At 49.1% G+C, this 23,706-nt stretch overlaps 1 protein-coding gene across 1 annotated transcript; it reads left to right on the top strand.

The window, feature by feature from the left end:
• Positions 1-22,415, top strand: LOC126544183 (uncharacterized). Its single transcript, XM_050191423.3, has 4 exons — positions 1-210; positions 3,518-3,685; positions 10,000-10,110; positions 22,149-22,415. The coding sequence occupies exons 1-4, from the start codon at positions 58-60 to the stop codon at positions 22,275-22,277; spliced, it is 561 nt and encodes a 186-aa protein (XP_050047380.2). The 5' UTR covers positions 1-57; the 3' UTR covers positions 22,278-22,415.
• The last annotated feature ends 1,291 nt before the right edge of the window (positions 22,416-23,706 follow it).

Below are 23,706 nucleotides of genomic sequence, written 5' to 3'. Positions count from 1 at the left end.
GCCATTTTGTTGGGAGCGAACTGCGTCTGAACATTCACAGCCTAAGTACCACCCGACATGGCCGAGTTCCCCGAAATCCCACTGCCCGGAAACGAGAGCCTCAACGAAGTTGTTCGTGACCTCCTGCGCGGGAACAAGTCGTTGTCGCAGATTCAGGTCAACAGCGACTACGTCATCACCTGGAACGGCTTCTTCAACGTCATTGAGGTGGTATGTCACAGTCGCGCTGCTCCACAGTCGACGTGCTGTTTTCTTCAATAGAGTATTTTAACCAAGCGTTTGGTTGCAGCCATTTTGAACTGTTAACGGTACCGTCTTTTTTACAACGAAGCTGTTAGCTTCTAGTTGGTTGGCATTTTTTCTGTCCGCGTGAGCGACTCTGCTCACACGAAAGAAACGACAGCTGGAAGGTTCGTTTTCGGGTTTCCGTGTAACAGAATTATGTTTTCCGTATGTTCGAATTACAATCCGATGCTATCCTGTCTGCAGCTTGTGCGGAAGTCGCACTTTACGCATTTTCCTGACGCATATTACTTTCAAATATTCATTTAGTTCAAAAATGCGCTTTTGCTTGGTGGAGTGCCTAGAAGAATGAGGACACATGCAACACTTGCGGAGACGTGCATGCGGGTGGTGGTGTGCGTTGTCGGCAACAGCTTAGCTGTACATCCACTTTTACAGAGTACAATGGAGGCGGATTTTTTATTGCGATGACAATTATATGAACACTCCAGCCACATTACTGCCTTCGCCGTCGTAGTCGCCGTGAGGTTCCTTATAAGTGAAAGCGTGTGATGGTGAGCCGGCGAACGCGGTTCAATCTCGCGAGCGCGAGCGAGGAATGCGGCCCGGATGCATGTCCTCTACTGTGGCGCGTGAGGCAGGGGGGTGATGCGAGGGAGGAGGGGCGTTCTTCTCCGTCGGCTGCTCAACACCACCTAGACAAGAGGGTGTTGGCTGCTAGGGTGCATCGTTGTCCTCCTCGCCCAGCGCTCCCTTCAGAGCGGAGACAACCACGGCGTCTACTACGGCGTTGGCCGCGCGAATCGCGGATGCCGTAGTAGATGCTTTGGCGTACGCCGTAGCGCCAGTTGCCGGCGCTCGTGTGTTTTGAAAGCGACCTGCGACGTGGCCAAAGTGCGCGCCCGCGCGGGCCTCGTCTTCAAAACAATCTGCGATGTTTGAAGAGTGCGCGTAATGGTCGGTAGCTTCGTATGCGCTGTGCTTTCGACGTTTACTTCACGCTGAAGTGAGCCATTCATGAAGGTCAATTGACTTTCTGGTGCCGCATTCCTCACTCCAGAATTTTCACAGAGAGTTCCCGGCTCATCGAGCGAGATGTGTTCATGTGTACCTGTGCGCGCGTGACACCATGCTGGTTAATTTAGCTAAAACATGTTGACGGGCTAGTTGGTATGAATCCATGATAGAATGTGCAAGCGCGACTGAACAAGGACGTAGGAAGAAGCAGGCACACAAAGATAGCGCTGTCTCTTTGTGTCTGTTTCTTTCTACGTCCTCATTGAGTCACGCCTACACATTCTATCATTGTTAGTAAGCGAAATTACTAACCTTACTTCGTACAGCTATCTACTAATTTGCTATCGCAATCGGCTCTTCGCTTTTCGGGTGGAAGTGCGATATCTTTAATTTGTAGCAAATAAATGTGCGGTGCTACAATCAAATTCTATGCGTGACAATCTTTGTACGGATGCGTTCGGTCTTTCATGACGGCATTATGACTGATAGGTGGGCTAGCTGGTGTGAGTGCATCACGTGAAAAACAGTGAAAGAAAAAAAACCATGGATTAGAACAAGGGTTACAAAATAAGTTTACGCTAGTATTCGATATCTTCTGATTCTTGTCCGTGCTTCTTGCGCTGTTTTTCACATCACGGTTTTGGGGACTGGGGTGTCGGCAGTGAGCGACGCAGCGACAGGCGGGACAGGAACGACAATTAAAGGCTCGCGAGCTGCAGGATCACCGAGCCGCACGGAAGAAGAGAGAGGCGGACGAGAACCGGCAGAAAAAAAGAAAGACTACGTTTTCATCTTCACTTGCTTGTGTACATGGTTGAAGAAAATAGCAACAACGGTAATCCCGGGAGAGGCTCGGCGTCAGGCCGCTATAGCCTCGAGAAGCCAACCTCGATCCTATGACGCCTCGCCTCCTTTTCTACGGCGCCCATCTGCGCCTTGACTTTCTGGGAGTAGGCCCTCCTTGGTTTCCGAACCTGTCAAGTATGAAGGAAGAAAAAAAAAAAACTAGGAGGGAGTGTCAGGTGACATTGCTGAAATATAGTCATAAAAAGCATAGAGCAGAAGTAGTCCCTCGTCAAGTGACAAGCAAGCGGCAGCATTTGCTAGACGCGGCTGAAGCAAGCTTCCCGCTATCTATGGACTCCGAGATCTGGGGCGCATCTGGCTTGCCGCGGAACCGTAATATCTCGGTTAGCATGCCCAGCTAATATATCCACTCTTGTTAAGCCTAAATGGGCCAAGAAACCGAGAACGCGATCTCGAAACAGCGCCAGGTTGACACTAACACTTTGCAGTCGAAGCATCATGACTCAAGTGTAAAGCGAATAGATGTATCTGTTTGGAACGCTAGGACAAACCAGTGAAGGACAGCAACTTGTGACTAGCATAGCCTTACCACGAACGAAGCAGTATTTTTAAGGCTCTGGCAACCTTGCGGCGACTATACCTACACGGAATCCACCGCGCACATTGAGGCCCAGACGTCGGATGAGCTGGGCTTGCCGAGGCTGGCTGAGTGACGTCATGCTTCCTCCTAGTTGTTACATTCATCCACGCTCTCAAGGCACTGTTTGGCCCGTGGTAGTCTTTAGCGACGCTGTCCTGTATCTGTCCTTGCCACCAGCTTTGCGGTGTACCCTTTCTAGCCGCGCTTGGCGGCTAGATATTGCCGCTTGCCTACACGGGCTGAGGGCCGATTTCCCGCGAACCTTTCCTTTATGCCGTTTGTCTCAGCTTACGTTTGCCAAGATGTTCAACAAAAAAACATGTTTCAAAAACGCGGTGCAAAGTACAATTTTAACACCTCCGGTGCTAAAATGGTAAAATTGTTGTCACAGATATGACGACCAAACAACGTAGGTCGTAAAATTGTATCTTGCGCCGCGGTTTCTAATCTACTTCTTTGTCAAACAGCTTGGGTGACGTTAGCTGGGACACACTGCATTTTGAATGTCCAGGCTTTACTTTATCCCGCTCGCCTCCTTCCTCTATTTCCTTGATCTATGGCCATATTACGTAAACGACATATCGATGACGATTGATTTTGAACAGCGAGAAAGATCACAAACTATCTTCCGAAGCCGAAATCCGACACAACAGTGACCACGTTAATTTGACGTCGCTTCGCACAAGACGGCAATAGGCATGCAACAGCCCTAGGTGGCGGTGCCCATGAATCGGCAATGAAATCGTCTGTATACTAGGGACATATGGTTCAGAACGGCCGATCCTGTTTGCCCTCGCGCTGTCTCGGCAGGTGCTGGCCGCCTCGCTGTTCCTGGTGGTGCACGTGATGGCGGGCGGCGACTCGACGCTTCGCTGCCTGGCCACCGTCGCGTTCGCCATGGCCGTGCAGGGCGTCCACTTCCTGCTGTGCGGACTCTTCTCGCCCGTCGTCAGCATCAGCGTCGCAACCTCGTTCTACGTGAGACACACGCCAATTGCACCCGTATTTGTGAGCGGTCTCGATCCCATAATGATGATCATGTTTTATTGGCATTGCCATTGAAATGGGGTGGTAACAAATATTCACCTAGCCTGGTTGATTTAATGAGGTATGCTATACATGCTTTTCATTCTAGCATGCCTGTATACGTCTCGTAAGTCTATCCCCCCCCCCCCCCCCCCCCACCAGATCTTCCCTGTGTGCCTTTTATCGCTACCTATACCTGTAGCAGATACGGCCGTATCAATATCTTCCTTGCTTTTCTTCCACCAATGCACTAAACGTCTCTTGCTCATGTCGACTGCTGGCCGGTTGGTGCTGCCGCCCATTTGAAATCCAAGCGCTTTTGGAACGTGTACGTCACCTACGGGTCTCAGCTGGGGAATCATTTCGCATTCCATAAGGATGTGCTTAGTGATCTCCAGATTTTTGCTGCAGCGTACACGTGCCTCATCTTGTTGGGAATATTTGCTCCGGTATGTTTTTGTCCTTAGGCAGCCGCCTCGAGCCTCAAATCACAAGGTACTGCCCTTTGTCTTATCGTACAGATTTTCCCTTCTAATTTCTTTCTTCTGAATCTTGTAAATTTCCATGGTCTTTTTTGTTTCCATTTTTGCATCCAATTTGCCTTCTCATTTTTTCGCACTTTCATCCTGTTGACCCCTGGTTGTCTGGTTACACGTTCAATTACCTTGTACTTGGCTGCCAAATGTCTTGACCTATTCCACCATTATGTTTCCCGCCATCGAGTAAAGCCTTGCTATCAACAAGGGCGTAGCGCTGCCTATCGAGTGAACAAGACACTACAGTTCAGTATACATGGTCTCCGAGGTCAGGTGGCGCGCGTTAGAAAAACAGCGCGCAGCGTCCGATGTTTGAGACTTTGCATTAACGCTTATCTATGATACGACGACTTCCTTGGGAAACACACCTCAATTAAGTGCAGCTCTATTCGAGTACACGTCGACAGCACCTGGCTACATTTGTTTTCGCTCACGAATAACCGTGAAGTGTCATTAAAAGACCGGCGACCAATTCAGTTGAACGGCGGCAACGCCATCCACAGCCTTTTACTGGAAAAAGCAGGCGGCCCTAAGAATATGGCGGTCAAACCAGATGAAAGCCCACAGCTAATCGAACAGCCTTGCCTAAAGAGCAAGGAGAACCTGACTAGTGCCCCGGAGCAAGTTATTAAAGCGAGTAAATTTCAATTGGCTGGCGTGAAAGCCAGATGAAACTTAGCCTAAAGGCAAATGTGATAAGGAGAAGACGAGCTCGTACAGGTCAGTTACAGTACAATCGGTGATATGTAAAAGTGGCGATGGAAGCCATAAAATTGGAACTGTCGAAATGGGCGGAAACAAATGATGTGCTTGGGGAACTGCAGAATGGGTTGAAACCAGGCAGACACATCGAAGATAATATTTTTGTTGTGACTAAGGGAATAGAGATTTCAGTACCTCTGAACAGACCTATATCGGTAGCATTTTTATATATTAAGGAAGCCTACGGCAACCTACACAGGGAGTTGTTAAGGGATAATCTTAGGCACGAAGGCATAAAGATCAATTTCGTGGAGCAACTGCAATGAATGCAATGAAGTGGTGGCAATTCACAGAGGGCTTAAGCAAGGATGTCCTCTGTCTCCAGTGTCGTTCACTTTTAATGCTCAGGAATTGAATCCGGAATTATGATCTTAATTGAACAGACGAGTAAGGACGTGGTATCAAGATACAGACCATACCCATAGTCGAGGAATATAAGTACAGACGTGCATTTATAAACGAAGGAAATACATACTCAAGCTTCCGCCAAAATAACATGGAAATGAAATGGAAGCGGAAAGCAGCAATGAATAAACAGAGCACTTTGGCGCGACAACAAGCACGATGTTGTGCGAGGAATTTAGAAAACTGTAATGGTACGAGCGCTAACAATCGTAAGTGGAATTCTGTGCTTTAAATAATAAATATTGTCCATGTTGGAGACCAATCAGATAATAGTGGGCAGACCACGGTAAAACCACAAATCAGTCACTGCAAGTTGACATGGGTTGTACCTCAGCAAAATTAGTTTTGAAGAAACACTAAAGAACGTGGCTGAAAAGAAATAGCCGGCTCGAGTGCACAAATATCTGTAGCTCAAGTCGTCACGGAATGGAGGAAGAGTCCAATAAAATTGGCAGCCAAGTACAAGGTAAACTGAAAGTGCAAGTAGACAACCAGGAGTCATCAAAAAGAAAGAGGAACAGAGAGAGTAAATTGGATGCAAAGAATGAAAACAAAAGAGACCACTGAGATTTACAAGAACGATTGACAAGAAAAATCGGGAAAGCAAATCTGCATAATAACGAAAATTGCACTACCTTGCTAACTGAGGCCCTAGCTGGCTCCCCCAGGACATGAAACATAGCGGGGCATATATGCGCCATAGGATGAGACATGTGTGTGCTGCAGAAAAAAAAGGGAAAAATAACAGAGCCTGGAAGCTATCTGGCACGTTGTAATGGAAAGATATTCATCCAGCGAGAGCCGTAACGTATCTCCAACTATCATAAGTGTTGGGATAGAAAGAGGATGGAAGGATATACAGCACAACAGTCTAGATCAGAGATGTTTAAAGGGACACTAAAGCGAAACAATAAATCAGATTAGACTAATGAAGCATTGTTTGAGAACCCTGCAGGCAGTCATTTAAAAAAACTAGTTTGATTATTAGATAAGAAAATGGAGGTCCATGTATCAGTATTTGAATTTCGCGCCGAAACCCCAGCGCCGGTATGTCAGCGTGACGTCAGGTATTCCAAAGTATGTTTTCGCATTTGGGCCGCGTTGGCTGAATAAAGGTTCCCGAAACTTGCCATGTTTAATATTTCGTTCCTTTAGAACACAATGTAGTCCATCTGTACCGATATATATAATTAGTAGGCCCTAGAAGATGCCATCAAAATCCTAGACGTAACAGCCCCCAGGTGCGGGAACTTAAGTAGGCGTCGCCACCCGTATTTCGTTCTTGCGCCTTTCTGGCTTACCAAACGTCTTATCGTTGTAAGAGTGGTGTTTTTGGTGTTGTAGAACGTCAATTTACTGATGCAGAAGAAATAATTTTTCACTTTAGTGTCCCTTTTAAGGTATTGTTGAAAAAAAAGGTAGCAGGGGAGCGATTTATAGAACCGGAGCCATTGCCAGCGTAGGTAACGGTACAGCATACAGTCGGCGACAACCGAAGAATTACAAGGTTATATGCACACCATAGAGAAAGAAGTGTGCACACTGTCAAACTAGAACAAAATTTGCATTCATGCACCAACCGACGAGATTCTCTCATGTATTTGACGTCTAGAGCTTTCTCGTACTTGAAACAACTGCTTACTCTGTAAAAATCGGCCTCTGTCTCTGGTTTCCAGATCAAACCTGAACGTCTAGGCACATTTTATAGGTGATCCTCATGTCACTTATCAGTCATAGGTAATATTTTAGCTTGAAACAAGTAGCTTTTATTTCCTAATTACCCTATGATTTTTTAAAATTTGCATATGATTTACATTAGCCGACCAGAGTCATTAAGCTGTGATCAATCTACGACTGGCTAAGCTCTCTTTCAGAGATGACGAGCAGGCGCACTGCGTTTTTATGAGTGGAGCTTCTTTGTAATTCTTAGGTTGTCACCGACTATAGTGATAAAGGTTTTAACTACGAAAGTTGACAATGAGGTGAGATAGACAAAGGGCTAGATGGCGATTTATGTAGTGGAATCTGTATAAATCAGTCAGGCTATGATACTATTAGTAACCGCCCTCTTCGAACGGGGATGCGAATAAACACAATAGCATCCTTATAATCATCATCACTGAGGCCAGGAAAACTGATTTTCTGGATAGTGTCAAATTCTGCCATATTGTAAATTGCTTCAAAGGCGGAATTTTGAGCCAATCGTAGAGACCGTAGAGTTGACAAGATGGCCAGTTCGACAATCTGGAGGAATTGGCGGATGCCCAGATCTCCAGATGAATGATGCAGTGACGTTTTATAATAGGAGGTTAAGTGCACGATTTAGCTCCTGCAGACAAGCTGTGGAGTGTGACGCCCGACAGACGCCTAGGCGCTGCCGTCACGACCAAAAACAATAAACAGCAAACTACACCGCCGTTATTTTCTGAGAAATTAATGATTAGGATTGGGTGAATCTGTGAAATTTCAAATAATTATTGAAAAACAAGATGCTATTTGTATTCGTAGTCGAAAAGGAAAGATTCTGTATTTTCGATTGTTTGACGCCAACCAACCATTTCGCAGGGAGTGACTGTTCAAGTCTCGGCGCTGTTTTCTGTCTGCTATAATCGAAGAACCAAAATTCTAACCTAGCAGCAAAGCGCGCAGAAGCGGGAGAGCTCAAAAAAGAAGGGTCAGTGACTCAGGCGCCGATTTCCAAGGCTCTTTTCGAAAACTGTAAACTGCACAAATATCTGGGTAGCATAGGACACAAACAAGATGAGGATAGCAGATGGAACCCAGACGCTTGGTTCTTGGAGGCAGAGCACACTACCTTCCGTGTCTGGTAACTGATTAAATGGCACCTTGACTTCGAGGTTTTTGGAAAATGCTGGTGCATAGAGACAGGTTTTTAACGTGAGAAGGCTTGACTTAGGCATTGCAGATATTTCATGGAGGAGGCCGGCTATGAAATAAGTTAGACCACGAGTGGGCGCCTCCTAGGATTCTGCGAGGTGCGCATGCGCTCGCAGTGGGATCGAGTTCTGGCAATCAAAACTTGCGACGTCACGCTCGCAAGCGGAATGCTACAGCGGCTAAGTCACCTGGCGCCGCGAGTAGAGAGCTTCGTCTTGTCCGCAAGTGCATTGCAGTTTGTTTATTGATTACCCGCAGACGTAAGCGTGAACAGTCAATTTTGTGGCCTCATCTTGTGCCACAAAGGATACCAGATAAAACACAGCTTTATGGCAGCGTCCGAACCTAGTCTGACAAACTGCTGCTATAAAACCATCGTCAGCCGCGTAACTGCAGACATACAGACCCGTCGTACAGCGACAGCCGTTAAAGCTTCACTCACTTGGTCGTATTGATCTGAGGCGTAGTCGTCACTTGAACACCAAAATCCTTTGCAGAAAAATTACAAAGAAAACAAAGTCATAATTGTGATGCGAGAATTCGAACTTATGATCGACTGGTTGACCCTGCTGTGTTATTACCTGTCAGCCGCTGTGCCGATTTTAGAGCAGTGGAGAACACCGATTCCGAAGTGCGCGATCGCTCCAGCGGCTACATGAGTGGCTAATACCCACTCAACACAAGTGTACAGGATACAGCTAGCGTGCGCGGCTTCTTCGTCTTCTTGCTTGCCGCCTTCTCAGTGGCGGAGATGATCCTGAGTTAAGACCTCTCCTTCTACATGCAATGACTATGATGGACCACATAATTTTCATTAATCATGTAGCGCTCACCTTATGTTACTGATTGGCGCTGACGTTGTCTTGTTCTTTTTTAGGGATAGCGCGAGGCCTTTTAATGGGGTAGCCCAAAAATAAATTTGAGTCAAGCGTAGCGAATTGAACAATACTAAGTTAAAGTGTTGTTTCAGTAGAGGCCAGTGGCCAAGTCCCGATAGGTTTAAGATGATAAAAAAAAGCGGTGTTTTTCCACTTCACCGGGAGGAACAACATTCACAAAAAGAACACGACTCACTTCTTTTGCTTCTCAAAAGGTAACTGCTCACTCGCATCCGCGAATGTTCACTCTTACAAACACAGCACGAAAAAGTGTATAAGCTTCACTGCGCATTATATTTTCATAGCTATCTCCTCACGTCTTCATGTTAAAGGTGAGAGTAATTTTTTTTCTTTCGACAATACCCACGTAACACAACTACGCTTCTAACCCGTTGTGGTTGAACAAAGTGTCACAAGTGTCGCTACGAGCCTTGATGCTGCTGTACAACGTTTCAGGTGAGCCGGTATTCCATAAACGGTAATACCAGGGTCCTGCAATACTCTCCTTCTGGCTACGAAACTCCCGCGTAACGCTCTAAGGAAGCGTTCCATGTAGCGCCCACAGTGGACGCACCGCGGCGCTGGTGCAAGATCGATGCCCTTCTGCCTACGCCAGCGCCTTTGGTGCTGCCTTCCATCCCTATGTGAAACTTTCGAGGGAGTTTCGTGACCATGAAGAACGTATCGAAGGACCCTGGTAATACGTACGGACAAGTTTAAACCCTGTACTGACAAAACGGCGCCGTCGATTCCAGAACAAGTGACGTGGCGCTCTGCGTCTGCGCAGTACGTCTCCTTCCACTTCATGGCCGTGCTCTTCTTCTTCGGCCCCGGCTTCTGCAGCATCCTCAGCCTGCACCTGAGCATACTCGAGTGCGCCGGAGGAATCATCGCTGGGGTACGCGCTGCATGTGCCCTTCTTAGTCGCCATACGACATGTGAACAAACATCAGCGCGCCTGTCTAGAGTGCAGGAAGGCTGTGATTCGGTGTTCTGCAGCGCCACTCTATCGGAAGGGCCACCAGACAGAGACTTGCAGCCTACTGATAATTAGCGTGCGTTATACGGTGCAGCTTGATACCCGGTAGTGGCGCGTCAATGGTTTGCATTGGTTCGAGCATAGTTCGAGATAATCAACGATAAGTGAAGGCAGGCATAGCGCGAGCTCGGCGGTCACATATGAGGACGGTACGTTATACTGCATATGGTATATATGTTATCACTGATCTTGCTTTGCCAAAAAAGAAGAGGTAACGAAGCAGTCATCATTATTTGCCGGGTTACATCATTTGTAAGCGCACGTGCAAAAGCAAAAAAGAAGCAGATTGGTGCGGCTTTGCGCAATTGGACCTCAACTTGAAGGAAACCTCTTCCATTTGCGCAATTGCATTTAGTATTTCAATTGCCTGTAATTAAACCAAACAGTTTAGCGAACTTGTTTGGGATCTTTTTTTGTGAAGCAAGTATTTGAACACATACTTATCTTGCACGTACATTAGCCATATTGTTGCCTTCATTTTCCCCCAATTTTAACTCGGTGGCTCTTAAAGGGGCCCTGAAACACACTAACTATTCATAGAATTATCTCAATATCAAACGACGTCATCTTAGAAATCTCATGCTGCTACCATCTTTCGACACCTTCAAGTATAAGTGGAGCTGTCGCACCGATACGCGGCGTTCTCTCTCTTCAAATCTCGCCTCCATTAATGCGCCGGAAGCTACACATGGGAGAATCCAACTGGGCGAAGCCTCGCCCGAAAGTTGAGTGTCTGGGTGGCGAAGACGGGCTTCACGGCAAAAGGGCTCGCCGCGGCATCACGTGGCATGCCACTGCCATCTCGGAGGCCACGAGTAGCAGACGTAGCTGCGCGCAATTCTCGTGCTCAGGCCGGCAGGGTAAAAATGAAATGACTTTTTTGTGTCTTTTTAGATCGCAGACATATATTGCCACGTCCAATATGCGGTACGTAGAGAAAGACGAAGATCTCGCGCATTGCAGAAGACCAGACGCGGTCCCGGCGCGATCGTTTTTCAGTTTGCCTATAATTAAAGTGTCCTGCCCTGTTTTATCAGTTCCCACTACTTGTGAATCGTGACACTGGTGAAGGCGCTGCATGAATGCTTGGGACGCCTGTCAACAGCCCCACATCAAGCCCAGGACATTTTCCGCTTGTCGAAACACCCGTTCACCACGCCAGCCGTCGCCTACTAGGCCTAAGTCCAGTATTTGGTCCCCTACCAGGAAGTCTGCCTGTTACCACGAGTGCCCAAGCCATGGCAGACCCAGGCCCTGCACCGGTGACTCCTTTGACTCCTCGATCTCCCGTCAGCTTCCACGGCAACGCCTACGAGGATGCAGAAGACTGGCTCAACGAGTACGAGTGCGTAGAGAGGTATAATGAGTGCCATGCTGGACAGAAGCTATCCCATGTGTATTTATCTCTTAAAGACGAAGCCCGCACGTGGTTCCTGAATCGCGAGGGAATCTGGCCAAGCTGCGATGAGTTCCGCCGCCAGTTCCTCCATACGTTCCGGATCACCGATAGGCGAGACCACGCGCAGCGTCTTCTGGAATCACGGATTCAAAAGCCGAATGAAACTGTTGCCATGTTCGCTGAGGACACGACTGGTCTTTGTCGTTGTGCAGACCCCGATATGCCCGAGGCAAAAAAAAGCTCAGCCACCTCATGCGCGGCGTAAAGACGCGGCTGTTTGCCGGTCTTGTGTGGAACCCACCGACGAGCGTCGATGAAGTTATTAAAGGGATACGGACACAAAATCTGAACACTTTACGATAATACAGGAAATGAGTCCTCAGTGTGCGAGTACACCGAAAACAAGTAGTCACTTCGCTCATTTTTCAGCGGATGGCTTTATTTTTGGCGTTTATGTGAGCGCGCGCAACGCCGCCCGGCCCAAGCGAGTTGGAAGGCGTGACGTCATGACACCCCCGTCGGATAGCCAGCCGGCCGGTCACGGTCATTCGAGGCGCGCCACCGCTGCAATCGCAAGCATGGATTCGGGTTCTGGTGCCTCTACCAGCGATGAGTACACGTCTGCAGACGAGGACCGTTCCAACTTAGCAAGAAATATAACCGCTTACAGTTACGAGCCTTCCGCGTCAAGCGGCGAAGAAGAGCAGGCGGCCTTGAACGTGCCGGTCAGGCAGTCCGGGCCAGCAACATGGTAATTTCTTTTTCTAGTAAACTTGAAGTGCAGCAGCAGCAGTTCGTAAAGTTATGTTACGTAGGATGCAAAATGCCTAGTTTCGTGACCCGCGGTGAGGCAGAAAGGGAGCTATTAGGTTGAATCGTAGGTAGCGTAGCTCGTCGCTTTGTGCTTACCTACGCTGTCGGCTTTCGATCGCTGCACACTTCGTTTTTATGCGACGAGGCACGGCATGTGTAGAATTTTCCAGCCGTTTCATAGCCCTGTGTTTACGGCTGCTTTCACATTCACGCCATTAGAAGCCATTTACTGGTTGAACTCGTTGAGATAGGCGGCTGCGCTAGGGACCCGTCGACCAGATCACTTTGCTACATCGATTCTGTGGCCATAGACAAAGGAAAAATCTTTGGCTGTGACATTTACTAGGGAAATGCTGCGCGAACAACCAAGTCATGAAACCCGATGCATGATTATGCAGATGCCTATGAAAATCCGTAATTTTTTGTGTGAGGTTGAAAAGCAACGTGTGAAACGGCAATGTAGATAAATGTGCTGCGCATTTTAGATTACTACACATGTATGCTGTTGTCTGGCTGTGTTTTGTATATTTGATCAATTGAAAGAGCGCTCGTATGCTGTCGTTCAATATTAGACGCAGCGAGAGTGTACACAACATGACTATTTTGTTTTGTGATAAACACATGCATCCGCAGGGTAAACAATTTCTGTCACAACCCGACAATATCTGTTCTTGCACAGCCAATGAAAGGGTAATTTCCCTTCTTTCAACAGGCACTCCTGCGGTCACCGCTGCGGCTACATGCATACAGAAAGAGAGAGGGTCGTTTGCCAGAACAACAAAAGTTGGTGAACACAGCTAACAGTTACGAATCCATCACTAAGCACCCGCTCTTTGAATTGTATTGCCTCAACAGGAGCCTTTTGAGCGGCATGCCAAGGCTTTTGAGCACAGCCGGGCTGGTCGCATAAGCATCGTTGACGAAGTGGTCCACGCAAATGAAGCCATTTTTTTAGAAGTCTCCATGCTGGGTGTGGTGGCTGACAGGCACGTATGCAAAGTTCACGCACCTTCTTGTCTCTGGGAAACGTGCGCGACGGCGTGCCACGACCGATAATGCTGTTATAACAGCCGTGGGCGCAGTAATGTCTGGGCATTTTCTTCCGCCGCGATGAATGCTTCAATACCGATCGACGACCGTCCGAATACGCGTGTAAGACGCACCACCTGCATGGAGCGCTGACGGGGATAATGTTTCAGACAGACCACATGCGAGCATAGCCGACGGCGATAAACAAACGCTGCAAGGGACCGACACTCCGGAGAGACTGCGCCGGCGGTGGCTGACCTTGGCCGCGCGCGCGGGCACGCGGGGGTGTCATGACGTCAAGTTTCAGCTTCTCCCGGCGGCCGCTTGGAGGCAAGGCGCAACAGAAAATCGCAAAAGAAAGGTGTTTCTCGTTCTTTTTTTCTAAGCCGCTCGTTGTATTCGTCATTTTTAACAGTTCAACTTTTGTTCTGACGCAGAAAACCACCCACCAATTTTTGTGTCCGTATCCCTTTAAAGAATCTATGGCCATAGAGCGCACGTTACACCTACGCAGCCGCGAGTATGATCACCTGACCAGCACTGGACCGGCAAGCGCCGCAGCAGTGACGGTCACAGACGAAGGTTTCTTGCGCCGGCTGATATGCAAAATCGTTCAGAAAGAAATTAAGAAGCTCACTGCCATGTCAAATCAGTGCGCAGCTGCGTCGGTGGCTGACGTTGTGCCTCAAGAAATAAAGCAAGCGTTCGCGGCTCCCGAGCCAAATTTTCAGACGTGGCAGCCCAGCTACGCAGTTGTCCGTCGACCGCCACCTCCGATGCCGACGCCGCAGTATCACCGGCAATCAACGCCGGCATTACCTTGGTACCATAGGGAACAACCGACGCGATCACCGCGTCGCAGAACCGATATTTGGCACACAGCTGACTGCAGGCCCTTGTGCTTACACTGTGAAAAGCGGGCCACATCTGCAGTCATTGCCCTTATCGGGTCGAAGGGTACCAAGCATTTCCATCCACTGCTTCGCGTCGTGATTTAGACGGCAGCCGAGCGAATTCGACGAGCTGGCAAGCCGATTCTCCTTGTCACGGGTCCCGCTCCCCTTCTCCGGGACATAGTTTTCCAGCTGCAAGACGCAGTTCCACCGACGTGGCCCGAGGGCGATCTCCCAGCCCACGCCGGGGAAACTGAAGGCCGCGACCTCAAGGGGGAAGGTTGCCACACGTCTAAGTGCCAAAACTCCCCCAGTGCCGTTGAACCAGAAGCCGATACAACCGGATGATTTGACGACAGACGAGATTGTTAGCGCCGATGCTACTGCATCAATTGACTGCCGCGACGTGACGGCGCCAGTAGACACTGGCGCTTACTTTTCTATCGTAACTGAAAAACTGGCGGAGAGACTTAGCAAAGTGAAAATGGAATGGTCAGGGTCGGACGTTAGAGGTGTCGGAGGCCAGCTACTGACACCGACTGGCAAATGCACTTCAAGGGTCAACATAGGGGATTCTTCCTTCATCGCAAATTTTGTTATTCTCCCCGACTGCTGCAAAGGTGTAATCTTAGGTATGGACTTCTTGTGAGTACGGCGCCGTCATCAAGATACCAGAAGGTATGCTAACTTTTTCTGGGGACGAAAGTGCAGAACTACAACGCAAGTCTTTGCGCATCATAGACGACGTGACCGTACCACCGTTATCTTGCCGTCTTGTTTCCGTCAGGTCCGACACAGAGTACGATGAGGAAGGTATTGCCGAGCAGATAATTACGCTTTTGCTCGCTCAAGCTGCTACCACACCCAGAAGTCTCGTCAAAGTAATGCATGGGCAAACAGAACTACTGCTGACAAACTTCAGCAAGCAACGACGACACATTGCAAAAGGCGCAGCAGTTGCTTACCTCGACGAGATGGCCGAACGAAAGCGTCGGAATGTTTGTCGACGATATGTGCCGACTTTTCCGACGCGCGGATCCATCCATGCCGGAAGAAAAGAAGTTCAGGAGCTTGATGCGCGGTGTCAAGCAAGAGTTATTCGGTGCCCTAATACGCAACCCACCAAAAACAGTTGCAGAGTTTCTCGCGGAAGCCATATCAATGGAAAAGGCCCGCCAGCAGCGAACAAGGCACTACAACCGCGACGTATCGACTCTATCGCGTGACCCTCTCGCTACACCCTTGGACAATACCGACGCCTTGCGGGAGCTCATTAGGCTTGTTGTTCGAGAAGAGTTCCAAAAGCTTCAGGTGGCTCCCGCATCGGTACAGCAACTCGCGCTGGCTGAGGTCATCCGGGAGGAAATCAGGCAGGCGGTCCAAGTCCCAGAGCGAAGCGAGACACCACAGCACGAAGTACGGCAGCCACAACCTCGCATGTCGTATGCGGAAGCTGCGCGAAGTTCTTTGTCCCCGCTTTTCCGCGATGTGAGCGACGTCCCGGACTTTCATGGTGTGCGCGCCGTTGAACAAGCAACTGGCGGCTTCAGGCCTCGCCGCACGCCATTCATGGCTGAAACACGACGACCCCGCAAGAGCGACGTATGGCGCACTGCAAACCGGAGGCCCTTGTGTTTTCATTGCGGTGAAGCCGATCACCTCTACAGGGCATGTCCTTACCGCCGAGCTGGGCTCCGTGGATTTTCACTGAATGCGCCGTGCCCCCACAATGGTGAACGCCCCCTGGAGATTGAACCGTACCTTGTGGACGCCAGGACCTCGTTTTCCCCACGATTCCCTGAACCCCGGTCACCGTTACCCGCCCGAAACAGGTCTTCACCCCGAGAGCAACAAGGCGTCGCTCACCCATCCCTGCCTCCCGGAAAAACTGAGTCCAGCGATATGCGGAGGTGAGGTCGCTAACGTTGCCAACGCTGAAGATCCTCCACTACGACGACCACGAGATGACGTCATTGAGACGCAGAGAAAGCAGTGTAGTTCGATGTCGGTATCCTGCGACCTACCACTTACCATAGATGACCACGAAGTCACGTCGTTAATCGACACGGGTGCGGACACGTCTGTTATGAGCCAGGCTCTCGCGCGTATACTGAACAAAGTTTCGACGCAATGCACCGGACCTCAGATTATTACTGCAGGGGGGCACCTCATGACTCCAATGGGCCGGTGCATGGCACAAGTCAACATTCGGGACTTCACGTACATCGGCGACTTCGTCGTTCCTCCTGAATGTTCAAAGGAACTTATACCCGGCATGGATTTCCTTCAGGCAAACAGGGCCATCATCGACCTGCAAGTGTCTAGAGTCAGCTTCGCTATTACGCAAGCCATAGCGAACAGTAAGGACAACGACCGTGACATTACGCTTGGCGTACCTGATGATCACGTCAAGTTGCCACCCAAGAGCAACGTGCTTACCCTTGTCCAATGCGACGTGGAGGACGACACCGAACGAATTGCTGAGGCAAACATACCCCTGCTTCTTGAGCGCCACATTTACGTAGCCAGAGGGCTGCTTCAGGTGCGAAACAATTGTTCAGTCGTTTTGCTAACAAACGTTTGCTACGAGTATCGGCATGTACCGCGAGGAACGACAATAGCGTTTATTCGCGAAATAATTGATGTTGCTGACATTGCCACATTGGAAACCGCATTGTCTCAGCAATCTGAGTTACCTAGCCTAAAAAAACGGATTCATGGTAACGCCGCTCTGCCAGACCATCAGAAAGACTGTCTACTGAGTCTCGTGAATGAATTTGCGGACGGTTTTTCAACGTCATCCAAAGTGCGGCGCACGTCCATCACAAAGCACCACATTATTACGGACGAGTCCGCACGTCCTGTTCTTCAGCATCTAGTGGAAAGTGTCTCCAGTGGAAAGGGAAGCGATCAAGCATCATGTGAGAGAGATGCTCCAAGACTACGTGATCCAGCCGTCCACAAGCCCCTGGGCCTCCCCTGTAGTGTTAGTCAGAAAGAAAGACAACACACTACGCTTCTCTGTAGATTACAGAACATTGAACTGTGTCAACAAGTGCGATGTTTATCCATTGCTACGCATGGACGACGCATTGGATAGTCTACAACATGTCAAGTTTTTTTTTCTTCGTTGGATCTTAAATCAGGGTATTGGCAAATCGAACTTGATGAACAGGATCGTGAAAAAACAGCGTTTGTGACACCTTACGGGCTTTATGTGTTCAAAGTTCTCCCCTTCGGTCTCTGTTCCGCACCGGCCACCTTTCAGCGGATGATGGATACCGTGCTTGCTGAACTGAAACGGCAAACCTGCCTCGTATACTTGGACGACGTCGTCGTGTTCTCGAGCTAGATTGACGAACATCTCGCACGACTCCACAGTGTCCTCGCTGCGATTCGTACTGCTGGCCTCACAATCAAGCCTGAAGAATGCTACTTCGGGTTCCAAGAGCTGAAATTTCTTGGCAATGTCGTTGGTCCTCAAGGCGTCCAACCAGACCCCGACAAGTTAGCTGCTGTCGCCGAGTTTTCACCACCCACAGACAAGAAGGCTGTCCAACACTTCCTTTGTTTGTGCGCATATTATGGGCGCTAAGCGAGAATTGCTGAGCCTCTGACACAGCTTACACGCGACGACGTGCCTTTCATTTGGGCTGACGAGCAGCAGCAGTCGTTCAATGAATTGTACAAGCGTCTGCAAGCGGCCCCAATACTTGCTCATTTCGACGAAGACGCTGACACTGAAATTCATACATACGCCAGCAATGCGGGTCTCGGCGTAGTTCTTGTGCAATGGCAAGCTGGTGCGGGACGCACCATTGCTTATGCAAGCCGCAGTCTCACTAAGGGTGAGAAAAACTACTCAACCACTGAAAAAGAATGCTTACCGGTTGTGTGGGCAATTAGTAAATTCCGACCGTACTTGTACGGTAGACCTTTTATTGCTGTCAGCGATCACCACGCCCTGTGCTGGCTTGCCAACATCAAGGATCCTTCAGGCAGACTAGCCCGTTGGAGCCTGCGCTTACAAGAGCACGACATTACAGTTGTCTACCGATCTGGAAGAAAGCACAGTGACGCTGACTGTTTGTCACGCGCACCACTCCCTACGACGTCATCGGACCATGACCATGACTTGCCATTTGTCGGCGTTATCGAACCATAAAGATGGCTGAGCACCAGCGCGCTGACCCTGAGCTGCTGCCGCGGATCGAACACCTCCAAGGAATTGAAGGTGTTTTAACCCGCTCGCTCGTGCGCGGCTTATCATCGTACTACTTGCACAACAACGTTCTTTACAGGAAAAACTGAGGAAGCGGTCCCAATACGTACCTCCTTGTCGTGCCGTGGTCGCTGCGCCAAGACATTTTACAAGCCTGCCATGATGAGCCATGCGCGGGACACCTGGGATTCGCTAAGACATTAGCAAGGATACGACAGAAGTATTACTGGCCCCGGCTTGTTTCTTCTGTGCAATGGTGCGTGAAGAGCTGCCGCAATTGTCAGCGCCGCAAGAAACAACCCTTTAAACCGGCTGGCTTTCTCCACCCTGTAGACGCTCCTCAAGCACCGTTCCAACAAATCGTAATGAATCTACTTGGGTCATTCCCAGTAACCTCTTCGCGCAACAGATGGATAGTCGTCGCTACCGACTACTTAACCCGGTACGCCGAAACTGAAGTTATACCGCAAGCTAATTCGTATGAATTGGCCAAGTTCTTTGTACGCCACATCATCCTACGGCATGGTGCACCGTCTGTTCTCATCACCGACCGCGGTACAGCATTTACAGCGGAACTTATGCAGGACGTTCTCCAGCTGACGTATAGCTCTCGGCGCAGCAGCACTGCGTATCACCCTCAGACCAATGGATTAACTGAACGTCTGAACAGAACGCTGGCTGATATGCTCTCCATGTATATCGACATAGAGCACAAGACGTGGGAAGAGATATTACCCTATGTGACCTTCGCGTATAACAGTGCTGTACAGGAGGCTACACAGTTTACGCCGTTGGAACTTGTATACGGGCGCCACGTCACGTCAACACTTGACGCCATGCTAGCTCTGGCTGATAATGGCTCGACCAGCGAACACGTGGAAGAGTTCGTACAAAGAGCCGAAGGGGTACGCTAGCTTGCTCGGCATCGTTTCCGGAGCCAACAGCCTACCGACACCTTTCGCTACAACCAGGGTCGACGCGACGCCCATTACGATATCGGTGCCTGCGTGTGGGTCTGGACCCCCATCCGTCGCTGTGGATTCTCGGATAAGTTGATCCGCCGGTATTTTGGTTCCTACAAGGTTACACGCCGCCTCAGTGACGTGACCTACGAAGTCGTCCCCTGCAGTTCTGACCCCGGTTCGCTCCGTTGTCGGACTCGCGCTGAAGTTGTACATGTAGTGCGCATGAAACCATACTATGCGCGCACGGGAACGCCGAGATGCACCTGAGGAGCTCCATTTCTTATGTCGCTGAAAGAACTTTTTGACGCCACCGAGACGGTCGCTTTTCGCATGGGGGGCAACTGACACAATGATGTGGGGTTCCCGCACGGCAGGACGGCGCGCGCGAAGTTCGGCGCGATGAAAGACGATGACGTGCGTAAGTTGCACGCTCTTCTTCTGGCCCGCCATTAAAGAGAAGCGTCTGTTTTACAGGACTCCGTCTTCAATATACGTTACAATATGAAAATCGCTGGGCTACTTCAGCCAGTGCAAGTGCCCACGGCCCCGTTTGCACAAATGGGGATAGATCTTCTCGGACCATTCCGGACTTCCAATACCGGCAATAAGTGGGGAATAGTTGCCACCGATTACCTGACACGCTATGCAGAAACCAAGGCCCTTCCGAGTGGCAGTGCAGTCTAAGTAGCGCGATTCTTTATGGAAAACGTGGTTCTGAGGCTTGGTGCGCCAATGGTGATAATAACGGACAGAAAAACTGCCTTTATGACTGCACTCATAACGACAGTGCTTAGCCTCAGCGGCACTGCTCACCGAAAGACCACAGCCTATCACACGCAAGCGAACGGCCTAACAGAACGCTTGAACAAGACTATCGCCGACATGCTGAGTATGTACGTAGACGTGGAACACAATAATTGGGATGAGATTCTACCGTACATCACATTCACTTACAACAGTGTTCAACAGGAAACAACGCGAAAGACCCCATTTACCCTTCTTCATGGCCGTCAAGTGACGACGATGCTCGATGCGATGTTGCTACATGACTGCGGTCATACAGGCACAGACGCTGAAGCTTTCGCTCAACGGGCTGGAGCAGCGAGACAACTCGCCTGCGGCAGAATCGCCCGACAAGAGGACTACGACGCTCGACGCTAGAATCTAGGGCACCGATACATCACATATCAGCCAGGCGACAAAGTCTTGGTTTGAAGTCCCATCCGTCGGCGAGGGCTTTCAGAAAAGTTCCTTAGGCGGTACTTTGGTCCGTGCAAGATTGTACAGCGCCTCCGCGACCTGAACTTATTCCAGGACGAGGCAGCGTCCACCAGAAGTCGCACACATTGTATGCATGAAGCCTTATTGTTCGGAATGATGTTCCTTCACCTCGGCTGACACAACTTCCTAGGCTAGGTGAGCATCGGGGCGATGCTCTCTGTGGAGCAAGGCAAATGCGACGTACAATATGCGGCACGTAAAGAAAGACAAAAATCTCGCGCATTGCCGAAGAGAAGGCGAGTTACCTGCGCGATCGTTTTTCAGTTTGCCTGTAATTAAAGTTTTCTGCCCTGTTTTATCGGTTGCTGCTGCTTATGAATCCTGACAATACGCTTCATTTATTTAACTCAGAATTAGCGATCATGGATTACTGCCAATGGTCTCGCGGTCACGAAATCAGCCAGTAGCTGTTGGTGGGTCCAGCTGTTTGTGATGACGCTGCAGGACGACATAGCGAGAAGCGAGAGCGAGTGATTTTTCACTGTTTTCGACACGAGATTGTAAAGTTTCCGCTGTATGCAGTGCGATAAAATATTGCTCAAACGTTTACCGGAGCATCTTGTGCAGATCGGCAATCTTGTCTTAGTAGGTTCCAAAAGTGATTCAGGACCCCTTTAATACTTCTTTCAGTACGGCTAGATAAATTGTCGGCTGTTTCTTAAGACGCACTAATAACACTGTGGAGAGCTTCTATAGGTAATTTACTACAAAAACAGGAAATAAACCATACACTTAGAACATTGGCTACGCATAACCCATAACATGCCTCTTATTTCCCTTCGCCCATAAACAACACCGTGACTTCATTAGTCCACTCGGGACAGCCTGAGCACCTCGTGTAACGCCGCGCGACTAGTGGCGTGCATCTTCCTTCTCTTCTTGGATCTTTCTTGTGCACGAGGCTTTCTTCCAGGTTTCGAAAAAATCTTCTATGTAGCACATGTTGTGCAACAGAAACCTTGATTGGAAAATTTTCAGGAGTGTGCGATTATATTATTTGGAAACAACTTGATTAGTTAACAGTAACTACATATGTAAGTAGGCGAAACATAAAAAAATACTTTGACTTTCTGCAAACGACAGCAAACAACAGTACAACGATTTTGTCCAGCTACGTGGCACTTGCATATTTTTTAAATTTCGGCACAAGTTATTGGGACCCACTGTGTACAGAAAAAGGCGATTCTCATCGGCTTACGAGATTACATATTTTTCGATCTCGAAAACGAAGTCTTTCGTACGGTGTTTATTACATACGACAGCGTTTCCTGACCCCATTGGCTGTCTGATTGCAGATAACAGCCGTGGTGCTGGCCGGCGTCCACCTCGTGCACGCCATCTACTGCCTCACGGGCTCGGTGACCCGACACCACAACATCAAGATGTCCGACCTGCAAGATACTTTCTCGGACCTCGTCCATTGAGATATGTGCGAGCTGCCAGTGCCTCGCGCGTGGCGTCCATATACTTGCCGTTTTCTTGAAGTTCTTTGTTTGTTTATACATACTGCAACCCTAAGAGCGTTATCGCAGGGTTGTTGGAACATAAACCTGCATTGCGTATTTTGCCGCGCTACTTTACCTGTGCATGAACTCGGCTCTCGATGGGCAGCCCATGGGTCCAAATTGCTGTATGAGCGGCTGCATCAAAGATGAGGTTACAACTATAGGGACACACACGAACTGAAATTTGGGCGAGTTCCTAAGCATTCATATTTGACATAAAAAGAAAAAGAAAATCAATGGCGCAAGAAAGGAAGACCAGTGTTTGAAAGAAGACACAAGAAGGAAGACAAGACAGGAAGCGCTCGTCCTTGTTTTGTCTTCCTTTCTTGATTGCCTTTTTTTTGCACTTTAAGTCAAATATCGGGATGTGCGAGAATGACATAGTTCGAATACGACTGGAATGATCCTTCATGTTAGCTTAGCACTAGGCTCAAGAATCGACGTATTCATAATTGTCGAATGTTCCGTTTTGCTCAAATGTATACGGTAACAGCACTTTGAATATCGAGTGAGGGAGATCGACGCAAGTGGGAGCAGTTCCGAATGATTCAGCTGCAGGAGATGCATGGTCGTCGCGCAGAGGCGCCAACCATTTCCTGAGCGTATACACCCGGCGGACGACGTCTGCTCAATAATTTACGGTCATCCATTAAGAATGTCTCGCTTTGAGGCAGCTTATAAGCGAATTTGTAACATCCATTTATATTTGCGTCCCTTTGAAGCAACGGGCGTGCTACAGCATGACACGTACCTTACTCAACGAACAGAGCACGCTTTTTGCGTCTCATCACGTGCTGTTTCCCTGTTTCGTTGTTGTCCTTGTCATGGTGCACGGGATAACTCAATGAAGAGAGTGGTTTCTCATTTAAAAGCTGCAGAGTTCGCCAGACGTGCAGTGGTGAACATTACCCGCATGCGGCAAATGCCATAAACAAGTTACTCTCTTGCCGAGCGAGATCCATGCAAATTTAATGTATTATTTCCTTTATAATTTAGAAAATATTCGAGTCGATACACGAAATTCATTTTTTTAAGTAGTCACGTTCGATTCGATGCGAAGCTTTTCCTACATTCGAGCGCTCTAGCTCCCATTATTTTGGTGTATAATATTGCCAGCGCCTGCCGTGGGTGCGTAGTGGCTTCGGCGGGGGCTCTGCATAGCCCGAGGGCGCGGGATAAAATGCCAGCCACAGCGGCCGCATTTCGATGGGCGCGAAATGCAGAGACGCCCGTATATATTATATTGGGTGCTCGTGAAAGAGCGTCAGGGGATCGAAATTAATCTGGAATCTCCCACTACTGTGTTCCTCACAATCATATCGTGGTTTTCGCACGTAAAACGCCGCAA

This window comes from Dermacentor andersoni, chromosome 10, assembly GCF_023375885.2.
Source record: "Dermacentor andersoni chromosome 10, qqDerAnde1_hic_scaffold, whole genome shotgun sequence".
NCBI classification, from domain to species: domain Eukaryota; kingdom Metazoa; phylum Arthropoda; class Arachnida; order Ixodida; family Ixodidae; genus Dermacentor; species Dermacentor andersoni.
Note: the sequence above shows the minus strand (reverse complement) of the source record. Positions and strands in the feature narration are given on the sequence as shown.

Coding starts and splice junctions, on each gene's coding strand:
- LOC126544183 (XM_050191423.3), top strand. CDS start 58: ATGGCCGAGTTCCCCGAAATCCCACTGCCCGGAAACGAGAGCCTCAAC. Junction 211..3,517: donor TCTTCAACGTCATTGAGGTG/GTATGTCACAGT, acceptor CTGTCTCGGCAG/GTGCTGGCCGCCTCGCTGTT. Junction 10,111..22,148: donor CCGGAGGAATCATCGCTGGG/GTACGCGCTGCA, acceptor GTCTGATTGCAG/ATAACAGCCGTGGTGCTGGC.